This window comes from Sipha flava, unplaced genomic scaffold (genome assembly GCF_003268045.1).
Source record: "Sipha flava isolate LNK unplaced genomic scaffold, YSA_version1 564_pilon_pilon, whole genome shotgun sequence".
Classification (NCBI taxonomy): Eukaryota; Metazoa; Arthropoda; class Insecta; order Hemiptera; family Aphididae; genus Sipha; species Sipha flava.
In genome coordinates, this window is record NW_020273545.1 from 15,434 (window position 1) to 41,706 (window position 26,273).

At 25.6% G+C, this 26,273-nt stretch overlaps 1 protein-coding gene across 5 annotated transcripts in view; it reads left to right on the top strand.

The window, feature by feature from the left end:
- The first annotated feature begins 1,242 nt into the window (after window positions 1-1,242).
- LOC112691127 (sphingomyelin phosphodiesterase) overlaps window positions 1,243-26,273 on the top strand; it is a 40,962-nt gene continuing 15,931 nt past the window's right edge. For 2 of the 5 annotated variants that reach the window (XR_003149283.1, XM_025565277.1), the window contains exons 1-9: window positions 1,244-1,714; window positions 17,770-17,859; window positions 19,120-19,316; window positions 20,772-21,089; window positions 21,149-21,313; window positions 24,253-24,492; window positions 24,559-24,731; window positions 24,800-25,168; window positions 26,023-26,215. Coding sequence is in view for 3 of the 5 variants with exons in the window: in XM_025565277.1 (XP_025421062.1) it covers window positions 17,784-17,859; window positions 19,120-19,316; window positions 20,772-21,089; window positions 21,149-21,313; window positions 24,253-24,492; window positions 24,559-24,731; window positions 24,800-25,168; window positions 26,023-26,215 (1,731 nt within the window). In the remaining 2 variants the exon portion in view is untranslated. Of the gene's footprint in view, window positions 1,715-9,878; window positions 10,017-17,769; window positions 17,860-19,119; window positions 19,317-20,771; window positions 21,090-21,148; window positions 21,314-24,252; window positions 24,493-24,558; window positions 24,732-24,799; window positions 25,169-26,022; window positions 26,216-26,273 lie in introns of those variants that run through there. The other 3 variants (XR_003149284.1, XM_025565280.1, XM_025565278.1) reach the window with 3 other exon arrangements.

Below are 26,273 nucleotides of genomic sequence, written 5' to 3' on the forward strand. Positions count from 1 at the left end.
ATTCTTATAAATACAAAGCGAAGTTTTAAAAAAATTAGATTAAATTTATAATATTTATTAATACTAGATGTCATTGAATTGATTTATGAGAATAAAAGTGAATACCTCAACATTCTGTTTAATAATAGTAGTAATATTCCTAAAATTGAAATCCAGAAAATAGGAATTGGTTTTTATTAAACACATTTCAAAAGGAATATTTATTCATTTCTAAATAATTATATTATGGATTCAGCTCACTCTATTTTATACATTTTTAAGTAAAACACTTATTACAACTTTTTTAAAGGAAATTTCTAGCAAAAAATTAAAATTTAATTAAAAAAAAATTCAATTTTAAATTTCGACTTATAGAAATTTTAACGATAGGTATATTGTTTTAAATGCCAACTATTATTGACAAATATTAATTGATATTATACACAGGTGATTTGACAAATATATTAATATTTGGTAGTATGTGGAAGTGTTAGTACAATGAACTGTGGTGTTTGATAAATAGTCTGATTTCGAACGACAACTAAATTATTATTTCAATAATAATCGTCCACATCAAAAATATGCTTATATATTATACATTATTACTTTATTTATTTATATATATATATATATATAGAGAGAGAGAGAGAGAGATTCAAAAGATACAGTAGGTACACTAATACATTTAGACAGTTGAATCGGTATGTCGTGAGTAATCTCTTGGGTCTCAATAGAAACAAGAACAACATAATTAAAAGCGTATATATTGGCGTGTGGTATTCGATCTTTGAAAGTTTATCGGCAAAAAAAAGTAGAGAAAAAAAAACAAAACCGTACGTAAAGCATATTGGCAGGGAAAAAAGTGTTAGAACATTTTAGATAATAATGTATTATAAACAACACATCACGATCTAGTGTTGAAAAGAAAAACATAAATAGTATGCAGTTAACGGAACGAGAATTTGTTGAGTGGATATCAACGATGATCGTAACACGTGAGGTGGACAATGATATAATAACATGCAAATGTGGAATACGATTTTAGGAATCTAGCCTAGATTATCTAGGAACAAAAAAAATGACCAAATCAATTGAATAGGTGTTAACACGGTGCGATGACGGTTGTGACGGAGCGAGCGCACGCGCGTGCGTGTACAACACATTTGAGACTCGAAAGCGACGGCGGCTTCGGCCGGTACGTGGCAGCACTGTGCTAATTATTATTTTAAAATGTAGTCCCTCGCTCTCGCGGCCAACGGTACAGTACACGAAAATCTACTGGTTTGCAGTGGAAGTCGGTATTCCGATGCGTGTGATACTTTCTATCGTACCGTGTCCGGCAGTCCTTGCGTATCCGGCATCGTGCAGTCGTGTAGTTGTCATCCTGCGGTCGGATAAACATTTTTTTTTTTTTTCTAACAGTTCTCGTGATTAAATAAAATTTGAAAACGGTTTCGCACGTACAACTTCTATCGCTGTGAGCCTATCGGAGTGACGTCCGCCGCGTTTCGTAATAACAATATTATCTTTAGTCGAAGATTTTTCAATTTTTTGTCATTTTTTTCCTCCAGTACTTTTATCCAATTCACCTTCATCATCCTCCTCCTCTAGGGCGAACATGACGTGTTCGACGCTGTAGGACGCGAATTCTCCCGCCGCCGAAAGAAAATCGTGCCGACCGTTGCCGATTCGCATGCGGTGGTTGTTTTGAATACGGAACACAAGTGGCTCGCATGTGAGTATATTGAAGAAAAAAAAATTAAAAATTAATAAACCTTTTTATGACACACACTCGTACACATATGCTCACAAATATCGCTTTCACTCGGACTAAGGTACCGATAACCCAAATGGTAAGTGCACGAACATTGTGAGTATACATTTTTCAAAGTTCCGGGCAAAGTTAAATCTTTTGAAAACTTCGGTTTGCCACACAGTATGCTTTTGCTTTTGACTACGATAGAACTCACCAACGATTACACCTATATACATATTAAAATGAGGTTTTCTATTTTATTTTTGAACGGGTCAAGTCCAAATTTCAAGTACATAAATAAAGTGATAGGAGAATAAAGGATCGAATATGTTATTTAAATAATTATGTTAAGACGGAGAGAAAGAAAAAATAAACAAAATTATCGTCATAATAATAATAATAATAATAATAATTGTTTTAAAATCAAAAATGATTATTTACAATTTGAATTATATACAGTATAAACTAGTGCGCAAAATGCTTTTACTACTCAGATCACCGCGTGTGCTATTTATTTGTGGGGGCGATGTGAAACGATTCCCAATGTAATGGTAAAGTCCAACGAACCGATTCAAACGATGCAATAAGAATTTTGAACTTATAACATACGCATCGAAATAACGAGGTCTACCAACGGGTAGAACACTCGAATTTCTACACGCATCACGATTGGAATTTTAATTTCCATACGGAAATGCGAATCCGCTTCTTATATTAAGTGAAACGAGTTTATGTCAATTTTAATCTAAATACTTCTAACACTATACCGTACGTGTAGGTAGGTAAATGTGCGCATATACATATTTAATCGTAGTACCACGCAGCATCTAATGGGTTCATTGCATTTTCCTTTTGTATATTAATAATAACAGTAGGAGACGTATCTGGTTAGACATCACTAACAAAACATAATACATAACATAATAATAAATGAAGACTACGGCTTTAATACCCATTGTTATCATTGGCAACAATAATATACGTATTGCGGATTATTACGACAGTAGTTAAATCAAAATATTATTGTGTGTAATACGCGAGTTCGTTACGAAAAATACTAAATATAGAAAAATATAGAGGGAAAAAATAGAAAAATAATTACGAGTTTTTTTATTTTAAACAGTAATTTTTTTACTAAATTAAAAAAGCGATATGCTCCGATGATTTGAATTGAAAAAACTATTTTGCGAGAATTTTATCGTGTAATACAAATATATACATAATAGCTTTCAATTTCACACAATACGTACAATTATCACATGGCAGAACAATGTGTTTTACGTTTTAACGACCCCTATTGAACAGTAAATACAAAACAAATAAAAATCACTAATTATATTATATTATATATTAATTACACTGTTAAAAAAAATAAGTTTATCAAAATGCTTACATTAGAAATACGCATCCCATTATTTATAAACACCTGTTTATCTATATTTACATATTAATTTACTATTGTAGCAATTGCTTAAAACTTCCAAATACAATTGTAGTATTTAAAAAAAAAAAAAAATTGTAATTAAACATCATGACCTTATATACAGTACATTTATCGTATTTTTTTAACGTTGAAGTAGCTCTCATAAATTAATATTCGCCCAATCATATATATGCATATACTCGTATATATATTCGACTTTGAAACGGGTCAAATTTTAATTTAGTTTTTAATTCATACTTAATACAATATTTCAAGTTTTCCTAATACTAATAAATTAGTCGTACTAAAATCATACGTTAAAAAATGTTTAAAATTTTAATTTGAAAATAAAAATGGATTAATTACATTGACGACCCAGTGAGAGTTGTGTACCGATTTATTTTCTTAAACATATAATAACGTTTTATATTCGTTTCCCCTCGATTTCCATGTAATATTTTGATATCCACGTGCACAAGTGTTACTTTTTTTTCACTTCTGACCACTACTATGTATTATATATATATATTACTGAACTGTAATAGATACATTATTACTATGTGCACGTGTAACACAATAATTAGTGAGCAAATATGAGCGAAAGTTGTTTTTTCTTTAATCATCATCCTCAAAGCAGATGATGCGGATACCTAGGTGTAGATTTACGGGCTCGGCCGCAGTACGTGTTATGCTACTATTTATACGTATGTATATAATAATATATGTACTATGTGTATAGTGAGAGTAGCCCATCAGAACGGTTATCCGTCTGTCGATTGGTGGTGAGTGTCATTCCCAAGTAGGTTAATCTCGACACACCGGTCACGTACTTGTGTATCGTAAATACGATATCAATGACAACTGTTGTAGCAGCAGGGAACCGGAATAAGTAAAATAAAAGTTTGTACATTCATATACTTTGATATGTTTAGTGTATCTTTGAGTAAACTAATTAACAAACATTTATATCTACATTTATATATATATATATTATTAATTATAATTGTGGGTGTGTGTGCACACTCGTTCAATAACGATATTATTTGGACAATAATAGTACACGTTTATCAAATGGTATCATACACGATTTATTCGCAATAGTAACGGTGTTTTTTCACTATCTACTCATGTATAATGAAATACTCAAATACCACGATTAATAATAGGTATACATTTATAAACACTTTTTAAATTAAATAATTCTATATATGTTTCTAGATAGTATTTTAATATAAATAATTGTTATAACAGTTATTACAATTTAAAAATATAAAAACTTAAACTATTGTGAAATTTACATTTTTATTTTCTTAATTCTTATAAAATCAATAATAACTACTGAAAAATATATGTTGGACATGTAGTTTATCAATGCTCACCACACCATATACTATAAACTATAATAATTAAACTTATTGATTACATCAAATCCCTTCGCTGTCTATAAGTGTTAATTCTTATGAAGAAGGTATTTATAAAAATACAATATACCAATAGTTGCATCGACTTATTTTGTTTTGAATATTACAGATATGGGCATACACAAGGGAAAGACTTAGAGGTTCAAACTCTCTCTAAATTCAGGAAAAATATGAAATATGTTTTTATAGATTATATAAATATAAAAATGTACAACATAAGCCCCCCCCAAAAAAAAAAAAAACAGTTATTTTATGCACGTACCTAACTACAGATGTATTTAAAAACAACAAGCTGTTATACTGATCGTACTATGCTTTAAGCCTATTTTGTACCTATTTAGATTAATACCTTAATGGTCTATAACCTAGTGTTTAAAAATGTAACTGTTTTGATAATAGTTTGTAAACTATATCAACAAATTCATGGTATAATAGTTTTTCCGTTATAGTCGTGTTATTATTATAATGTTGGAAATAATAATGATAATATAATGTGGAAGTACTTATGTTATTACTTAACTAGACTCCCCGTATAGAGTAACCGAGATAATTCGATACAACCGTTCCAAAAAAAATATATAGTATATATCAGTGTTTCTCAACCTTTTTACTGTGGCGACCCCTAAATATATTTTTTTTATATATTCGCATAATTTACTGTTAATAATTAATACTATAAGTACTGTACATTGCACATTGTACAGTGTACAGAAAAAACATAAAATACATATAATATTATATATTTTTTTTAAATTAAAAAACGTATACCAAATATTTTATCCTATAAATATATTTGTAAATTAAGGTTCTTTATGACTTGGTTGTTGTTGTTGATATAAAATTATTTCGTCAATTCTTGGTGTAATTGACTTTATTAAACTAATTCTTATACCTAGCTGATGAAATGTCCAGTCGATTTCTAGTTTTATTTTTTATTTTAGTTATTGTGGAAAATCCATTTTCACACAAATATGTTGTTGAAAATGGAATGAGTACTTTTAATACTTCTTTGGCCAAACTAGTATATTAATTTTAAATCTTTACCCAAAATTGACCTATATATATTTTGTTGCTTTTAAAAATCTCGTATAAGCCCACATCTGAACTCAATTCAATCAGTTTTTCTTAATTTAATAATGATAATATATTTTTATCAGGTTACACGAATGAATATATTAACCAATTATAATTTTTACGAATGTCTTTAGTGGGGTGAAAATATTTGGAAAATTTTTCTTTCGGTTTACATAAATGTTCTTCAATTATAATACACATTTTTTTCATTAATTTCATTTTTTGACAATATATTTTCCTGAGCAATGTTAAAATAATTCGGAAACATATCAAATATGTACTTTTTTTATTCGATTTATCCATAGTCCAATCTTTTTTAGAAATGCGTTAATTTTGTTAGACAATATAAAAAATATATATATAATAATATATGGTATACTCGTATTATATAATATTGTAATATTTAATGATTTTATTTTTCATTATTTTATTTTATTATTGAAGCTTTTTAATTTTTGTATTGTTTGAAAATTTTAAATCATACGTGACTCTAAATAATAAGTTGGTGACCACTAAGGGGGTCGTGACCCTCTCCCCAGATTGAGAAACACTGTATATATTATATATTATATACCATTAAATTCTCAACCGGTTGATTCGTTTATGTAGCAGGCCGCCACCAAGACTAGGTCAAGGTTGCAGTACCAACAAACTTAGTTATCTTTACAATATATTATATTAAAACCAATAACAAAACATTTTATTATATTATTTAAATTTTATTAATTGTAAAAGTTTAACATGATATTAGATCGAAACCCAGCAATGACTACTGAAAAATTAAATATTAATTTATTTCTGTTATAAAATTAGTTTAAAACATAAATCGTTAAGAACAATACGTAAATATGTTTTATTTAATCATTAAATATTTACTCTTAGTAAAAATTAATTATTTTAAATTCATAATAATTAGTTTTATTCTCCACTCAGTACATTAGGTTCAAAAATGTAATTTTTTTATTTTCACAATAATTTACACTGACTGCTTATTATTAATAAACATGTTTTGAAATATGTAATTGGCCACTTATTTAGAACTATCTGTCTGTTCCATTTCTTAATTCCACGCTTGACAAACATCTAACAGTACAGAGTGTTGAAAATAAATAATTTAAAGCAAAAGATATAATGTTTTATTGTTTGCTATATTAAAAATAAATATTATAAAAGAGTCAAATATTAAAAAACTAATTTATATCAATTATATATTTTATTACTAAGAACTATTGAACATTATTTCATATGACCATAATTTATCATAAAGAATTTTTTTTTAAAAAATCGATGAACCAAAATCATATATTCAAACACTTTTATTGAAAATAATTAATTTAGGTAGGTAACTGGAAATTAAATGTATACTATAAATTTAAAATACAAATTACACCATAACATATTTCAACCACTTATAACTGTCTAGCTTTAAAATATATGTATAGTATTGTTAATGAAGTGTTCCACTTATTGTAAAGACAAATTCGAATATATTACGTCTTAAAATATATGTAGATAATATGAAATAACATGTAATAAAATATAGCTTCTTTTATAAGTATAAAACTAAAAAGTTATCTGGTGTAGAAGAATAATATTAAGTACCACGGGATAGTTTATCTTAAAATATTAATGAGTTTTAACCTTATATGAGGGTTGTATGCTCTTAGCTTCATTATTCATTAATGATTTGATAAACACCGAATAAGGTTAGTTACATACGATATCATATTGAGACTAGATAGATTAACACTGGTTATCATTATCATTACCACATGTGTCTATAGTCAGTCTAAATTTAAATAGTATAAGATTATAATAATAAAAATAGATATCTAATTTTCAGTATATAGTGAAGTTTAAAAACCAAAAAAATATCTTTTAAAATTCCATATATTTTTAATGTGTGTCACCTGTACAACCTACATAAAATAATATGCTATTATACATAAATTTAATCGAACATAAATTAATGCATATTTTTAATTTTCTGATTGTCACAATTATTAGTTTTTATCATTAATTATATACGTCGGCTTTATACGTAAACACCGCCGAATAAATTAACGTATTCAGTTTTCGTTTCAAAACTCAAATGAGTATAAAGTAATTGATTTCAATTAATTAATTAAGAATACATTGTGTCTTCATTATTTCGGTAGATACAATTTACGTTGACGGTGAAAATCAAAAAGGAAAAATGATTTGTTTTAATTTGTATATTCATTTATTGCAAATCCCGTGTTCATGACTAATATTTCTTAAGTAAACATTTTATTTGATTGTGCCACAAAATAGGTATGTACACACAAATAATAAATATCTTGCTCCGTAAGTCCAGACAAACCGAATACTTCTTTAGTCCAATCCAATTTTGCCTTTCTTGTTTTTTTTTCAATCTTTATTTATAGGTTTATATTTATGGCACCCTATGGAGATTAAAAAAAATGACTTTTTTATAATAACATCATATATCAATAATTTTTTTCCTCCTTTTCTAATTTTAATGTGTCTCCCTTTACAAAGATCTTATCGTTTGAGTTATTGTTTTGTTTTCTTGGTATTTGTTCCTCGACCTATCCACGGATAACTTAAGATAAGCAAAAAAAAATATTCTCACCAAGATTGTAAGTTATTTTTCTTATTTATTTATATTGTTAATGCGTTTAAGACTTACCAGAGTAAAAAGAAAAAGAGAAATATTAAAAATAAAAACAATAAATATGAGTTTTAAGTATTATTTACAATATTTTTTTGTAAAATTTATAAAAATAGGTAGAAAAAATATTCAATCATAAAATCAAATTTTGTGAAAATAATGTTTTATTTTTATGGTAACTTAATTTCGCTACTAAAAAATTTATTATTTTAACTTATAGATATAAATTATTGAAAATATAATAAAAGTCCAAAAATAATTATTATGTGTGGTTGAACTTCGATTTTGTCAGATATTATTCAAAATATTTGATAATCTAGACCATCAAAAAAATAATATTTTGACAAATTTTTTGTCATAAGTGATTGGAGTAAATATATACATTTTAAGTGTAATATTTTACTGTTAATTCTGTTATAATCATATGCATTTGAATTTATCCAAGGGTTATTAAAAATATACATAAATATAAAAACGTGAATGTGTTATTTACTAAGTAGAATATATGTATTACGTTTCAAATAGAAAATCAATTTATTGTAAATTTAATAAATTCCTCTGCATACCGTTAAAGAATTTTTTATACTTATTAAAATATGATAAGATAAAAAATGTATGAAATAAAAAATACTTTCTACATTACCTTATAAATAATTTATAACACAATTTAACATTTGCCATTATTTCCTCGTTCAACTAATGACCATAAAAAAATGAGTATATCCATTCAATATACGTTTAATTTTGGTAATTTTAAGGACAACTAGAGAATCATTTGAATGAAAATACGTAAATAACAACAACTATATTTACAATTACTTCGAATAACAAAATGTTTTTTTAAGTTAACTGCGTTCTTGTTTGTATACTTAATACGATCCGAAATATGTATATACTTACTTGAAAAATACCACTAATTTTTTTTAATCAACCAACTAATAATGTTGAAAAAAATTAAGTATAATAATTAAGTATGTTAAATAAACTTATTGTTTAATGAATAATTAATGTATGAAATGTATGTATGTATGTATGTGTGTTAATGTATGAAAGGGCATTTTCCTACCCCACGATAACGATTATTAAATTGTTAATGACGCAGCGATAAATTTTTTATCATGTGACTGATAAAAATGCACTCTCGTTAAAATAATCCATTTAGTATAATTTTTAATTAGCTCATATTTTAATCTAAAATGCAGTTGAGTAAAAAATTATTTCCTGTTATTAAAATTAAAAACAGGTAATATTAAAAAATGTTTATACAGATAGTATTTACCGTGAGATCGACTAAAACATATCAAATAGCCAGATGAGTTAAACCAACACATTTAAAAGTCAGTTGATCACGAATAATTTTAACAAAATTTTTTTTAAGTTACTTGTTCTGGTATTTTTATTTATTTAGAACTAGTTTTACGGTTAATTATTCAATTGGTTTCTATTATCTTGTTCGATTTTATACATTTTCTATCAGTTTTCAAATTAAATTAATTTTGAAATAAAATATTTTTCATTATTATTATAAACAATTAATGATTCTAAATTATAAAATATTTCATCTAAAATTGGCATATAAAATAATTCAGTTTTCTAAAAACATGGTAATGGCCATCTCGGATCTCAGTGATCGAATGTTTCTTATGTGGTATCGTACATTTTAAGTTCGAATCTCATTCAAAATGGATCGATTATTTCATAAATAAGGTATGTACTAGAGATTAATTTTTATTATTTAAAAACAAATCATTAAATATGTAAAATTAATAAAAACATGAGTTATTAAAAATATTTATATACTTGTTATTAGAAAAAAAATGTATTTGTAATGTTGTTTAGTAACTTAAATTTATGTTTTATACAAGATCACTTGAACAATAATAAATCTTAAAAGATTTAGTTTCCAAGTCATTTAATATAAAACTATATTTTGCTAATAATTTTACAATCTAATACAAAAAATGTTATATTAAAGAAAAATATAACAATTTATAGGTATGTAGTTCATTAATTATACCATGACATGTCATTATATCTAAAATAATCAGTTTATACATATTAACTTAAACAATTTTCGTTTTTAAGTCCAATAAATTAAATAAACGTTGACGATGATTATTGCATAAGAGTACTTAAAAAGTATAAAAATTCATTATGCAAAATACGATTCCTTTTGCACAGAAACGATGCTATACTTAAAATCTATTTGAATCTTTGTGTTATTTATAAATATTTGCTGACATATATTTGAACAAAACTATTAAATAAATAAATTATTAAATATTTGTAAAAAAAAATCTGACAAATGGTACAAATGCATTGTTAATTTATTTAATATCACATATGTATTTGTAAATATGTTTTAATCAAATCTGAAACTGTACTTACTATTTATATACAAGTGACCCATGATCAAGCTTTGAAAAGGTTATTATTTCGCCAAACAAAACGAATATCATTATAAGTACTCACAGTTGACCGTTAAACATTTTATCTTTGTACAAATGAAAACGTGCAATTGATTGAATCCAGATTATAGCACGGCGCCATCATAGTTTAAATATTACCTTACATATTGTATGTATAGATGTATATTGTACGTGCAAATATCACGAATGGTCCAAGGACGATTTTCCTGATACACTTTTAAATACCTTCAGTGTTTCTATGATTTTATATTTAATAGCTAGGTATATCAAATTAGATTCAATTATTAATCAAATATTATTAAATTAGTTTTATAGAAATATAATTTATTTTAAAAGCTTTAATTTTCTTTTAAAATTAAAAATGTATTGATGAGCGTAAAAATCAAACAATTAATTTTTTTATCATGATCAAATGAACAAAAATAAATAAGTGTACCATAAAATTTAATTTTTAATAAAATTAAATTTTATGGACGATATACCTATATCAAACTATATAAACCCTTAAACACGTATTCGATTTTAAAAAACTCAGTAGCTAGTTAAAAGTCAATAAATTATATTAAAACGTTGTTTAAAAAATACAAAAAATATTCCTTTTACATAAATATATTATTAATATATCTGCGCAAATTCGAGTATAAATTAAACTATACTATAAAAATAAGCATTTAACGAATGAAAGAAAAAATTGTTTTTATTATATGTAAAAATTTTATTAAGGTAGATTTATAGGTTCAATAAAATTGAATAAAGAATAAACACAGATAAATAAAATTAAACCACGTTTATTATTCAATAATTATGACTATTTCAATAAATTTAAATTATAGCGAACACAAAACAGCTAAATAATTTTGTTATATCTTCATGATTTCACATTTATAAATTCGTTGATTAACTATATAATATATCATCTATACTTCCTTTGCGAAAAATTAAAACACCTGACGTGTTAAATTGCAAGGAAAAGTTTCATTAACAAATTTAACAATACGAATATATCATATGTCGAAATTGTTGAAAAATGATACTATCTCTAATTTAAAATAGTTTTAAAAACTGAGCTTAAGTTTTTATTATAAATGATGATTAAAAAATGTATAAACATTTAACGTTAGATAATTTATAAACCTTTTATATTTCAAATGGTATAGTTTAAGTCCAAATGTATTTTCTGTCAATTATAATTTTATATACTCTATTCAAAATTATTATCTATTTACAGTGATAATAATATTTCATAATATAATAATTTAATTACAAGTATATATGTATGCATATATTTTAAAAATATTTATTATCTAGCATATTATACTTATTTAAGAATAAAGAATTTCGTCTCAGAAGATTATATATAAATGAATATCATATCCTTGACCTCGATAAAACTATCACATCCGTAAATTCAACATAATATAATATGTAAGTAGTATTACTATTTTCGTTTTCGAATGTTGAGCAGCAGCCTCTTTTAGAATGCCTCCGAATATTATTTTTTTTACCTTTAATTAATTCACCTTTTCAACAATTTAAACTCGAGTAAGTAATAGAAACAAAAAAATTAAATTAATTATTTTCGGTTGGTGATAAAAATTAATCTTCAGTTCTTAAATGTAATGGTTAGGTTAGGTATGGATTGTCTATATAATAACTGAAAACCATAGCTTATTAGTTTCTGCTCATTATAATTTTTAACTTGAATTGAATATGTATTTAATAAATTTGGTATATTAAACTTTCACATTTTATTGAATCTTTCTTCTCTGTAACAACGGATTATCAAACGAGAAAATAAAAGACTTGATAAAATTATGATTCACCTGTTATACTGATCATATTTACACAAAGAATTATAAAGAAAGAGTGAAATTCGAGGAGACGTGAGAATTATTAGTTTTATCAAGATTGTATATATAAAACGGAGCCGACGGAATTCATTATGGCCAATTGTTGTTTGTTTTCGATTTTAAATAATATTATAGTGCCACAGAAAAGAGAAACATATATGACCTGTTTATTTACGTATCAGAATGATAACAGGAGAAAATTGAAAAGGCATGTTGATATAGATAAAGTGTACGATATATATGTATTCATTTTGATTATTAATAGTCCAGTAGCATATTATCATAATTAATTCGTAATTCGTATTTCAAAATTAAAATCCTGCACGTACAATTTCATTAAATGGGAGTCCTGCTTAAAAACCACATAAAGAATCCTAGTAATTCATCCCCTTAAGATTGTAATTTATTTTCGTTGATTTCTATGAAATCGTAAGTTGCAATTAATAATAACTATTAACTACTAACCCAATAACTACTATTATAAGTAGGTATCGTATATATAATACGTTTTAAACCATAGATTTCAATACTAGGAGGTGATAAATATCTATTAAGTCATACAGGCGGTGACGCCGAACCTATACATCAAGCGAAATAGCCGACTCACATATTTAACTGGGACAGTGGGTACCCGGACGATTTATGTAGAATAATATTCAGCTTTTATGTTGTATATCAGGGTGTGTGGTGAGTCCTCAATTTTACTTCATCAAAATATTTAGAGTTTGGCACTATTGCAAATGAATATAATACATATTATATTCGAGTTCTAGCGATTAACCTATAGTACACGGAATATTTAAAATATATCAGTGCACTAATGAGATATAAGTTAGAATATGTAGTACATGTAAATCCGAGATTTAATCAAAAACTGGATGTGCGTTATGATACGTAGTATTTTCTCTCAAAATGTCTTCGGTTGTTTGCCATTTCCATGATGAGTAGGTACCGCAGTTAAAAATACGACGTTAACGTGTATTAAATATGTTTTAAATGACAACTGCGTCCAATTCAACTTATTAAGGGGATTGAACGCGGTCGTGTGAAATAATAGTAATTGTGCAGTGAAACCTATTTGTTTTATTATGATCATCAGGACCTTAGGCTGATTTATGAATATTTCAAATCTATTATGTTTACATAAATATTAATGGATCATCAATTAACAATTTCAACACGGGGTTCGACATCATAACATAATATAATGATATGATTATTCATAATAGAGAGCCTTGATAAAATATAATAGTATAATATCTAGGCTTTTTGTATTTCAATCACTGCATAAGTCTGTCCATGATTATACATACAGATTAAGAATAGTTGTACCACTTACTGTATACGGAATGAAAAAATATAGACATAATATGGTTATAACCATATTATGTCTATATTATTATTAATGTTATAACATTAATATTTCTTAATAGTATTGTATAGTTTACTTAATTTTTCCCTCGCACAATAAATGATTATTATAAATTTGAGCTCGAAAATAAAAATAAATGAGACTTTTATTAATTATGAACAGATAATACATGAACAATAGTAAAAAGAGGATGCCAGCAAAACGTCACCTCCCGATAATGTTTAAACAATAAATGTAATGAGTGTTCTCAAATGGTGATACCGGTGATTACCGATAATAATTGTCTGGTAATTGATGTAATATAGTAGGTGAACATTAATTATCGATGTACATAATGATAGGTAACGCATAATATGGCGGGAGGGCTTTATTTGGATGTCCAATCTCCTCGGTGATATTTTTACTAAGTACTCGTGCAATTTTAAAACAAAAGTAATTGTTTTGAAATTTTGATGGTATTAAATTATTCCTACTTTTATCTTGTTTACAACAACCATTTACTGTTATATATATATACTGTTATAAATATGTATGTATATTGCAGTCAATTAGTTAAATTTAATTTTCCTTATTTGTACATCATAGAGAATATAAATGCAGCATATTGGAAACAAATTTAAGACAAAGCTGGTTACATAAACACATCTTTTTTACTTATACTTATTCTTATGAAAACAAAATTATTCCTTGCTTATTTATGACCTACATCTAACTACGCTACTGATATATAATATAGTAATTGTAGCGGAAATATTTTAAATAATAATAGCTGTAAGCAATCATGAGCACCATTGCTATCCATTATAATTTCAGTGTCATACAATTGAAATATTGTTATCAATTTATATTAGGTATATTATCATCTAATAAAACCGAAACTTTATTTTGATAAACCTAACATTTAAAACAGAACATCGATGTTTGTTTGTGTACATAGATAATTAGTAACAATTAGTAATAATATTTAACGATATAAAAACGCGGAATCAAAATTATTTCGGAAAGCTTCATATTTTTGTTGTCGATACAGTTTATACATACATTTGAATCGATTTTTTGAATTGTTTAATGAAAATAATTACTTTCTATGAGATTATCAGCCGATTTCGGCACTTTAACTCTTCCGCCCATATTGAAAATTATCTTAATATTATTTTCTTTTAAGACAAAACATAATATTTAATTATGTCAATCGTTAATTATTCAAATGTATATTATGCTAAAAATACGTTAAGTAATAAATTTTGCCTTGAGTTTCCGTATTATAATAAACCATGTATTATTAAATAGTTTAAGTAAATAACAATATTGGTTTCACGTATAATCACACGTGGTGAACTGCGCATGTAGAGGAATTCTATTATTACATCGACTTCACCGCGAGTACCTATATTATAGAAGACACAATGCATGTATATAGGTATACGGCGGGTACTTGTTATGTTACATAAGTTATGTAATGAACGGTGTATAAATTGATGTATGCAAATGCTAAATTCTGTTTCATTTGGTTTCACAGTTGACCGTCAGAGATAAAATGAAAATGTTATTGTTATCTTATTATTTAACATGAATATCTCTTATCCGGTTCAAAGGACATAATATTAGAAAATTATTTAATGGTTAAATAACTTCTCTGACAATTTCAGGTGAGGGATTAAAAATTAAACGTACGTAAAATCTGACGTCAGCAAAATTGTATTTAATGTAAACAGATAAATTAAACTGAATACCTAATTCAATTTCAGGTATTTTTAGTAATAAATTATTATTAATAACTATTATATATTATTAAAATTTTACTTATAATAACTTATTACTAATACTCAGTCACCAATATTTAATAAGAAAATAAGTATACATATTTCATGGATTAATTTTTCAAGATTCAAAGATGTAAGAACAATCAACACTTTATTTTAATGTTTTCGATAAAAAAAAAACTGTTCCATTTTTCATTTAAAATGCACCGTTATGATTTATTCACAATAAAATTAAATTGGGTTAAATCTATGTATAGTTTATATATTTAATAACATAAAAAATAAATTAAAATGTAATAATTGCATTCATTATATCCTTTTATTATTTTTACTTTATTACTTACTTACTTACTTTATTACTAATTATTTTAATTTTAATAATTTAATTGTTTTTAAAACTATCAGGTCATCATTATATGCACATACAAAAACGCATTCATAAATTAAGCATCTACGATTTGCTATGCATACATATTATTAGTATTTGACTATCTTTTGGAAACCATATCCGTTTAGGTAATGTGAGATGTTTATATTAACGAAACAACAAATTACTATTATGTTTCATATAAATATTTTTTAATAAAAATCATAATTATTCATGTTTCATCGTGAATACTTATTACATAATGACCGAAATCCGATATGTTGTATTTATACTAAAAATCCAGTCAATTGTAACTAAACAACGTAGTATGTACCTAAGCCAAAATGATTACTAATCAAGAAATTTAAGTCAATATGGGTACCAAAATTTTAATTTTTAAACATTTTGGGGAAAGAGATTTCTTTCTATATTCGTGGTCTATAAAAAAAAACAATTTTTAATAACATTGTATTATTTATATTTATAATCTTAAGTTAAATATCAAAGTCCAATATGTTTCGCCACTGCACATAATTGAAGGTACAGTAGCAGTAAATCATTTGAATCTTTTTTTTATTTCGTATTAAATACAGTCAATTGTATAATATATTTCAATAATTACCTACAGTGGCGGCTAAGGGGGCAGGCTAAAAGGCTTATAGCCTAGGGCAGCTTTTTTGGGAGGGAGGCTTTTTTTTATAGAATTAAGTGTTATTATTGACTTATTAGGTGTATTTTTTTTATATTTGTCATTTAAACACAAATAAAAGTAATTTTAAAAAGTTACAATAGTATATTAATATGTACATTGTATGATGCGTACCTATAGGCTATAGTAAGAATATTACAAGTATTATTACAATTTGAAAATATTTCATTCGTAATTAAATAATTACAGTTAGTTACTAGTTATTATTAATAACTTATTAATACATATGTACTTATTCGGAACATCTGACTATCCGAGTATAGGTATTTTCATATCTGGCTATTTATATTTCCGTTATGTGACTGTATAAGCATTATTTGTATTGGTAATAATGGTATCTGAAGTAAAATAGTCAACATGAAATATTTTATTTTTAGAAGTTTTCTATTTTAATGATTTTATATTTAATTTTTTTTTTTTTTTTTTGATAAAAAAACTGAATAAAATTTGAAGAGAAGGGTTTAGACCAAATATTTTTGGTTCCTTAGTAGAGGGAGGGGGGCAGAGTGATTAAGCCTAGGGGCACCAAAACACTAAATCTGCCACTGATTACCTATGTACCTTAGAACCTAGATTTCTTAGCTGCACATTTGTCACTCGAACACTTCTTTATCGTTTGTAACTGGTCAATGGTGGTTAAACGGAAGATGAGGAGATAATACTTCTATGGCATTCATTTTGATAATAATTTATTATACTACGACCACAAACCTTTACGTTTTATTTAAATATCTTAAAATTTTAAATTTAAAGAAAAATAATTTCAATGGTAACATTCTGTTTCCCCTGTTTATCTTTGCGACAATTATCTTAATTGTACAGATATTTAATCATGATATTATCATTTAAACATTTTTTTTATAAACAAATGTTTCAGCATTCATATTCATGTATAACACATTTTATAATTATTAACTTGATTAATATACTAATTGTTGGTTTATTTATTTTTTTTTTTTTTTATGTGCAGATTCATAACATATTATGCTGTTCAGGCTGCTAACAACATGGTCATATCAGATTTTATCGTTCATTACTGTGTATGCAATCTTCACAGCAGGTAATAACATTCATCACGAATATCTAATATAAATATTAAAATAACACTTCTGGAACATTGTCACAATACTGTCACTCTAACACTAACTATAGCGATGTTTCTTTACAGTTAATATAATTTACATTGTGTTATACTTTTTTTGTAATTACGATAATGTGGTAGCAAAGTCCCCCATCTTCCTTAAAAAAAAGAACTTATTCCCTAACCTGGTTCTTATTGTAAAAAAACAACTCGTTCCCGTTCCTTTTTAAAAAGGAATGCGTTTCCATTCCTTTAAATATTTTTTATACGTTTTGAACGATTGTCAATGGTGTTTTTTTTTTTTTGTGGACAACTTTTTAACCAGAAATAATCGGCTAATTTTTATGTTTAGTACCTTTTTCGATAAGTAATTAACTGAACAGAATCAACATTGCATAGTTTACATTATACCTATTATACTTTGTAGGCTAATCTCGAACCAATTGAGATAAAATATATTCAATATATCCACGATACGTCCTCCTAGGTTCATGGCAATTTATTAGTGACTTATATTATAACGAAATTATACCAAATTACCAACACTAAATAATATTATATTTTAGAATATATTACTAAAAAATGTTTTTTTTTTTTTGTTTCTATAATTTGGGAAACAAACATTTTCGTTCAGTTCTTCAAAAATAGGAACTCTTTTCCGTTCCCCGTTTCAATATTTTAAAATGAACACGTTTCAAGCTTTGTTTCTATAAAAGGAACGTGTTCCTTCTCAACACTGGTTCATTATTATGTATTTAGTCGGCACTCGTCGGAAAATTGCTTTATTTTAGTATTTATATAATTTTGATACATTGTTTCTAATTAATGCATTAATATAACCAAATATATTATAAAATTAATTGCTATAAATTTATGGATATTTTTATAAAATTTTACATTCACTACATTTTATATTGTTATCAGTTGCACTAATCGTTTAGGTATTTACATACATAAATATAGTTTATTCTAACTTTTTTTCTTTATTTATTTAATTATCAGAATTATAATTATAATTCACAAATACAATAATCACACGTGTATTCAATCATAACTAAATGTTAATTTGTTTTTATATTGAAATAAACAGTTTATAGAAATACATAAAATATCTCAAATTATCATTTACTAACGCCATTGTTAAATCAACTTCAAACGATTTCAATAAAATATATTATACTTATGTATTAATGTCAGTATTTTAAACATTTAATATTAATGAATATTATAATACTGCAGGAATTCCAATAGAAAAACCCCGAAAGGCAATACCACAATGGACTACTCACAATATGTCTTTGTGGGAAGACATAATACTATTAAGCTCAGACAACGAACACCAGCCGGCGCTTATGATAAACCACACTGGTGTATACATTGCCCCAGACATCGAAAAAATGGAAAACGAGACATTAAGAAAATTCCAAATTTTAAAAGTAATTTATTAACAAGAAAATAATTCCAAATTAAAAGGACTAAAAATATGTAACATACAGTATTTAAATTAAATGAAAAAACAAATATCTATAATTTTGTAAAATAATGAATTTCTTTAAATTTAAAATTTTTTAAATCAATTATGACTTTCACTAATATACTAAATTCACAGACAAATTTATTCACATTTCGATTGACCTAGTAAATAGTAAAATGTGATTACTAATCTGAAAAATAATTTTGAAAACAGATTTAAAATTACGATGAAATTTATTTTAAATCAATTTGTTTCATCTTTTATCTCTAAAATTGAATACAATATATATATCAATATAAATGTTTTTTACATACACATTTTGAGGTCTAAAATAAAAATAAATTGAACATTTGGTAAAAATAAAGCTTCATATTTTATTAAATATTACTTTTAAAATCCTATTATACATGCAATAGTTAATTTATCGGTAAGTTGAAAATTACATTATTACGTATAACTCCACCTTGCATAATAAATGAAAACTGTTTAACTTTTCTTTCTGTGCAATAACTAATATGTAAACATTTCACAGATTTAATTTTAAAACAGATGTAAAAACCAATAACTCATATTATTTCATAAATCTACATCAATATTTAATATAGTTTATACCAATTTATACACAACACATTAAATATATTATTATTAATTGCAGAGCGGTCCTAATGGATTATAAGGATCAGGGGCAGATTGATTCAGGGGCCCCTCAATCATCATAATAATATATGAGTATGATAAAAAAATATACACTGTTTGAAAAATATTGATAAATATAGTTTTCTTAACAATCAAGGTCGTTTGAATTCATCGATACAGTGAATTACATTTTTAATAACATTTCTAAAATGTTTTATCAGTTACCATATTTAATAAAAATTAAATGTATTCTTAGATAGTTTATAAACAGCCATAGAAAATAAGAAATTGTATTTTGTTTCGTCGATACTTGCAATAACGAATTTCTACGTAAATTTGGATGCAATTATTTAATTTTTCATACTCCGACAATAACTATAATAAATTACATTTATAACTATTTAGAATTTGAAAACTACTGAACATTTACCACTTAAATATATATTTATGTTAATTTTATTTAATTAAATGTATTAATATTTCATAGAGAAAAATAGTATAAAAATAATATAACAATATTAATAATCTCTAATGAGTAACACCATGTATTACTAATCAATATCACTTTTAAGGGGGCCCCGTTTAAATTTTTCTAGAATTGGGCCTGGAGTAAAATAGTCCCGTTGATCTCCTGGCAGCAACCTTGATTAATTGGACATTAATTATTTAATTATTTTAAGTATACATATTGAACATTTTTCTAATACTCGTGAATGAAAAATATTTTAAATATAGTTATTATATTAAATATATATTAAATGTTCACAATTTTTATTTTTAGACAAATTATGCGAAGTATTTTTATGAAGTCGACGGTAAGCCAAATAAAGAAGATAGTCGCGCTTCTCGAGCTGCTCTGCCTCGGTTCGTGGACAAAGCATTACAATTGCTCAATTTAAATCAAGTAGTGGGTGAAGTGGAAACTAGTGTTATGTCAAAAATGTCATGTACGGCTTGTAAGGCCGGAGCTGGTTTTCTACAACACTATATAAAGACTGGAAAAACACGCGATGACATCGTCAAAATTACTTACCAATTTTGCACAAGCTTTAAATTACAAACCCCGCGTGTCTGCGAGGGTATAACCGAATTGTTTAGTGTAAGCCACTTTATTATTCATTCACTATGATTATTGTTTCAACATTGAATTTATTTCAGGGTGAAGTAGTTTACGTTCTACAGAGAATAAACATTGGGCCAGAAGAAATCTGTAGTTTTGTAATTGGCGATGCGTGTGGGGATGTATACAATCCAACACATGAATGGGATGTAGTTTTTCCTCCTGTTCCCAAACCTACTCCAATCGAAACTAAAATATTAAAAGTAATTGAAATTTATTATTTGATACAATATTACATTAAAGATTCTTATAATAAATAATAGATAGTAATAGATATTAGGGTGGACCTTTGCTATAGATGAAGAAATTATTTTTTAATATTTTTGATTTATCACCCCCTCATTTTGTTCATTGCTATAAGAAAGTAATTCGGGTGAAATTTGATCATGATTACTTACCCCTTTCACGTGCCACAAGAGGGTTGAATATTAGTGAAAAAAGGTTGTTTTGTCATTTTTTGACTATATTTAAAAAAATATTGCATTTATCTTAAAAATGTATAAAACATATACTATAGATATTAATATTTTTAATAAAAAACATATACATAGAAATTCTTATAAATCTATTATTTCCCAACAGAAATGATAAACATCGAATATTTTATTTATTTAAAAAAAACTATTTTTTTATAGTTATTTAAATATATTAAAATAATGGTTGATGATACTACAAAATATCTTATATACAATTGATAAAGAGTTTGATTTCCTAAAAAAAAGTTAATTAGCATAAATTTGACTGAATTGACTGTTTTATTGTAACAGTCAGGTTAATGTAAAAAAATTTAATTTATCTAAAATGTTATTATGTTAATTCAAGAGTCTTATTAATAATACATTATATACGATTAGATAATATTTTGTACCTAATAGTTGTATTGGAATCCGATAATATGTTACAGTTGAGATTATGGGATGGTAAACTTCTTCCCTCACTATCCGGAAAAAAAATTATTGACCGCCTATTGGAATACCAATAGTAATATCATTTAAAGGAAAAGAGCAGCTGCTTGGTCTACCAAAACTTATATCTGGCATTAGACAAAATCAAGCAATAGCAGAATATCAGACTTGAAAATTGGGGTTTAACCGAAAACGTACAAAGCTTTATGTTGTGATCCAACCGTATTCATCATGGGTTGACTAAAAGGTTGACTTGTATATTATTAGAGCAACGGCTAGAACGTGATATACTATATTTACCATGTAGACATCATATATTTGAAGTTATATTGAGAAGTCTTTTTGAAATAAAAATTGATATTGCATCAATTGTACCAGATGTACCAATTGTATCAGATGTACCAATTTTAAACGTTTCCAAAAAGCTTGGCCTAATATTACTATCAAAAACTTTTTTAGTGAATTGAAAGATACTCTTGTTTCTCAATCAGTACAAGATTTCAAAGAAAACCTTTTAATGTTCGGTAAAAATCAATTATGACAGTTTCAACCTCAAGATAACTATAAGGAACTGTTAAAACTTAATATTATATTTCTAGATGAAAAACCTCAAAATTATATATTTTTCAAAGTTCCAGTATCCATACATCATGCTAGTTGGATGGCAAAAGCTTTATATACTCTGAAAATATTTTTATTTCGAAATGAATTAAAATTAACATTAAATGAACATAATGCTTTCCGTAACTTGTATAATTTTATAGTTCGGATATGTTAAATAATGGTTTTGTGCTCCAGCTGCTGCTCTGGCAACTAAACATGGACTTACAATTTATTGAAGAGCTAATATTGTACGAGGTCATTGATATACAAATTTCAAAATGAATATTAAAAAAAAAGTGTAGTCATTTGTAATACTTAATACCAGAAGTAACATCATTAGCATTTTTTGATGACAACGTACCACTGAAAAAAAAGGCAAAAATGGTTAAAGCAATGAAGACTTTTGATGTCAAATCAGAATACAAAAAACAAATAATTTTATAATCAAATAAAATATACGATTATGCTAATAAAAATTTTATATTGGTTCAATCTAGGAATTTTTTTTTTTTTAATAGATTCAGTATGATGTTGGACTTTTTAGATTTATATCCGAAATTGTGGGACGAAAATGATCAATATATAAAAGGAAAAGATTTAGTAAATAATTTAACTATAATTAATGATATTACGTAATGAAGAGTGAAATTAATTGAAGATTATAACAAGTTAATAACTAAAAGTGAAGACCAGAAACAATATTTACTGCAAGTAGTGAGAGAGTATCGTCGTTGATTCTCAGATTGTAAAAAACCACCTTGTCCAAGATCTTTAAAATAACTGAAAGAAATCAACTATGTAAAAAAATGTAAAAAAATGTAAAAAAATTATAATAATAATTATATCATTTAATTTTTCTTATGAAATAATAAATAGATAATAATAATAATAGATTTATAAGACATTATATAAACTGAATTATATTAAAACATATATTATTAATGAAACTCTTGAATTAACATAACATTTTAAATAAATTACATTTTTTTATATTAACCTGACTGTTACAATAAAACAGTAAATTCAATGAAATTTATGCTAATTAACTTTTTTTTAGGAAATCAAATTCTTTATCAATTGTATATTAGATATTTTGTCATATCATCAACCATTATTTTAATATATTTAAATAACTGTACAAAATCGTTTGTTTTAAATAAATAAAATATTCCATATTTTATCATTTTTCTTGGGAAATAATAGATTTATGAGAAATTGTATATGATTTTTATTAAAAATATAAATATCTATAATATATGTTTTCTACGTTTTTAAGATAAATGCAATATTTTTTTGAATATAGTCAAAAAAAGACAAAACAACCTTTTTTCGCTAATATTCAACCCTCTTGGGGCACATGAAGGAGGTGAGTAATCATGACCAAATTTCACCCGAATTACCTTCTTATAGTAATAAACAAAATGAGGGGGTAAGAAATTAAAAATATTAAAAAAAATGTCTTCATCTATAGCTAAGATCCACCCTAATCTATACATATATTTTAAAAACCAAACACAAATTTCATTTATATTTTTTATAAATAAAATGTAATAAATATAAATATTACCAAATATAGTTTATACACATAATATCTATAATTCGATATTTTTATTAAGGGTATACTTGTAAATTAGAACTTATTTCAGGAACCAGTCCCACAATTTAAAGTGCTCCATTTATCCGACACCCATTTTGATCCTTATTATGAAGAAGGAACAAATGCTGATTGCAATGAACCTCTATGTTGTCGTTTGACCAATGGTCCAGCAGTCAGTCCTCAAAATCGAGCAGGAAGATGGGGAGATTATAGAAAGTGTGACACACCTAAACGTACTATAGACAATATGCTTCAACATATTGTTGCTACACATACTGTAAATAACTTAATAGTAACTACAAGTCAAAAACCTAGAAGATATAAATTTATATTTTATTTTAAGGACATTGATTATATAATATGGACGGGTGATCTACCAGCACACGACATTTGGAATCAGACAAAAGAAGAAAATTTAAGCATACTAAAAGAAACTGTAGCTCAGTTACTAAAAATGTTTCCGGGGATTCCCATTTTCCCAGCACTTGGTAATCACGAAGCTGTTCCAGTAAATAGGTATATATTTTCTCTACTCAGTGTTTATTACAAGTTTGTATAAAAAAAAAAAATTATCCATTTTTCAGTTTCCCTCCATCTTCATTGGTTAACAAACCAGAATATGCGATTGACTGGTTGTACAGTGAATTAGACACTCAATGGCGCCGTTGGTTACCAGGTTCTGTCAGTAGAACTATCAAACGTGGAGCATTCTACAGTGTGTTGGTCCGACCAGGCTTCCGCATTATATCCCTGAACATGAATTACTGCAACAATAAGAATTGGTGGCTATTAATAAATAGTACTGATCCAGTCAAAGAACTTCAATGGTTTATATACGAGTTGCAAAATGCCGAGTTTAATGGAGAAAAAGTTCATGTATTAGGGCATATACCACCAGGACATCCAGATTGTTTAAAAGTCTGGAGTCGAAACTATTATGCCATAATCTCAAGGTAAATTTCAGTATAATATTCAATTAACTTATGTGTGAGTATTCTGACATTCATATAACCTTTATTTTTTTTTTTATAACAAATAACCGAATAGAAATTTTGATAATTTAAAAACAATAAATTTAACAATTTATTAAACAAAATTGTAAAATATATAACTAGAAACTATAAAAATCTTTACCAAATATGTAATACTTATACAAAAATATACCTACCTCACTTATATAATCTATTATACTATTATATATCTTCCACCACCATCCCAAAGACTGTTTTTAATATTATTGGTTCACATATTTTTTTTTTTTTTATTGAAAGTTTATGAACAGTAAATATAATTAGTTATTTAATAGTGGCATATACCATTTAATTTAAATTATGTCTGATTATTGATAAATTTATTGGGGGACTAGGTATTGTATACAAATTATAATCCACTGAAATTATTAAAATTATAGGTAAAATAAAATATATAAATTATTTATACAAATGTAAGCTTTTAATAATGTTTTTTTATTTTTATTTTAACATTGTATATTATATAAAATAATACATAAAACAAGTGCTATATAATCTCAAATTAACAATATTAAAGAATGTAAAAATTATTTTTTAGTCCAATTGGAAAGTTTTTCTATTAACAATCAACAATTGTGAAAAATTATAAAAATATTTACCAATTTAATATTTTTTTTAAATATACATTTATTTGATTAATGCACAGTTATATTAAAACAATAATACAATTTTGAAACAAAAATGGTATAATATAAAATTAATATCTAATACCTTTAAAAATGTAATCATCTTAGATTAAAAATAAACTATGTTAATTATTGTTTTTATTTTAATAGATACGAAAGCACAATAACAGCTCAATTTTTTGGCCATACTCATTTTGATGAATTTGAACTGTTCTATGATACACAAAATCTTGGTAGAGCAGTTAGCATTGCATATGTTGGTCCCTCTGTCACCCCATACTATGATCTGAATCCCGGTTACAGAATATATTACGTAGATGGCGATAGAGAGCATTCAACCAGAGTAATACAATTATAAATTATAATTAATAATAATATTAAATGTGTACTAAGTAAATAAA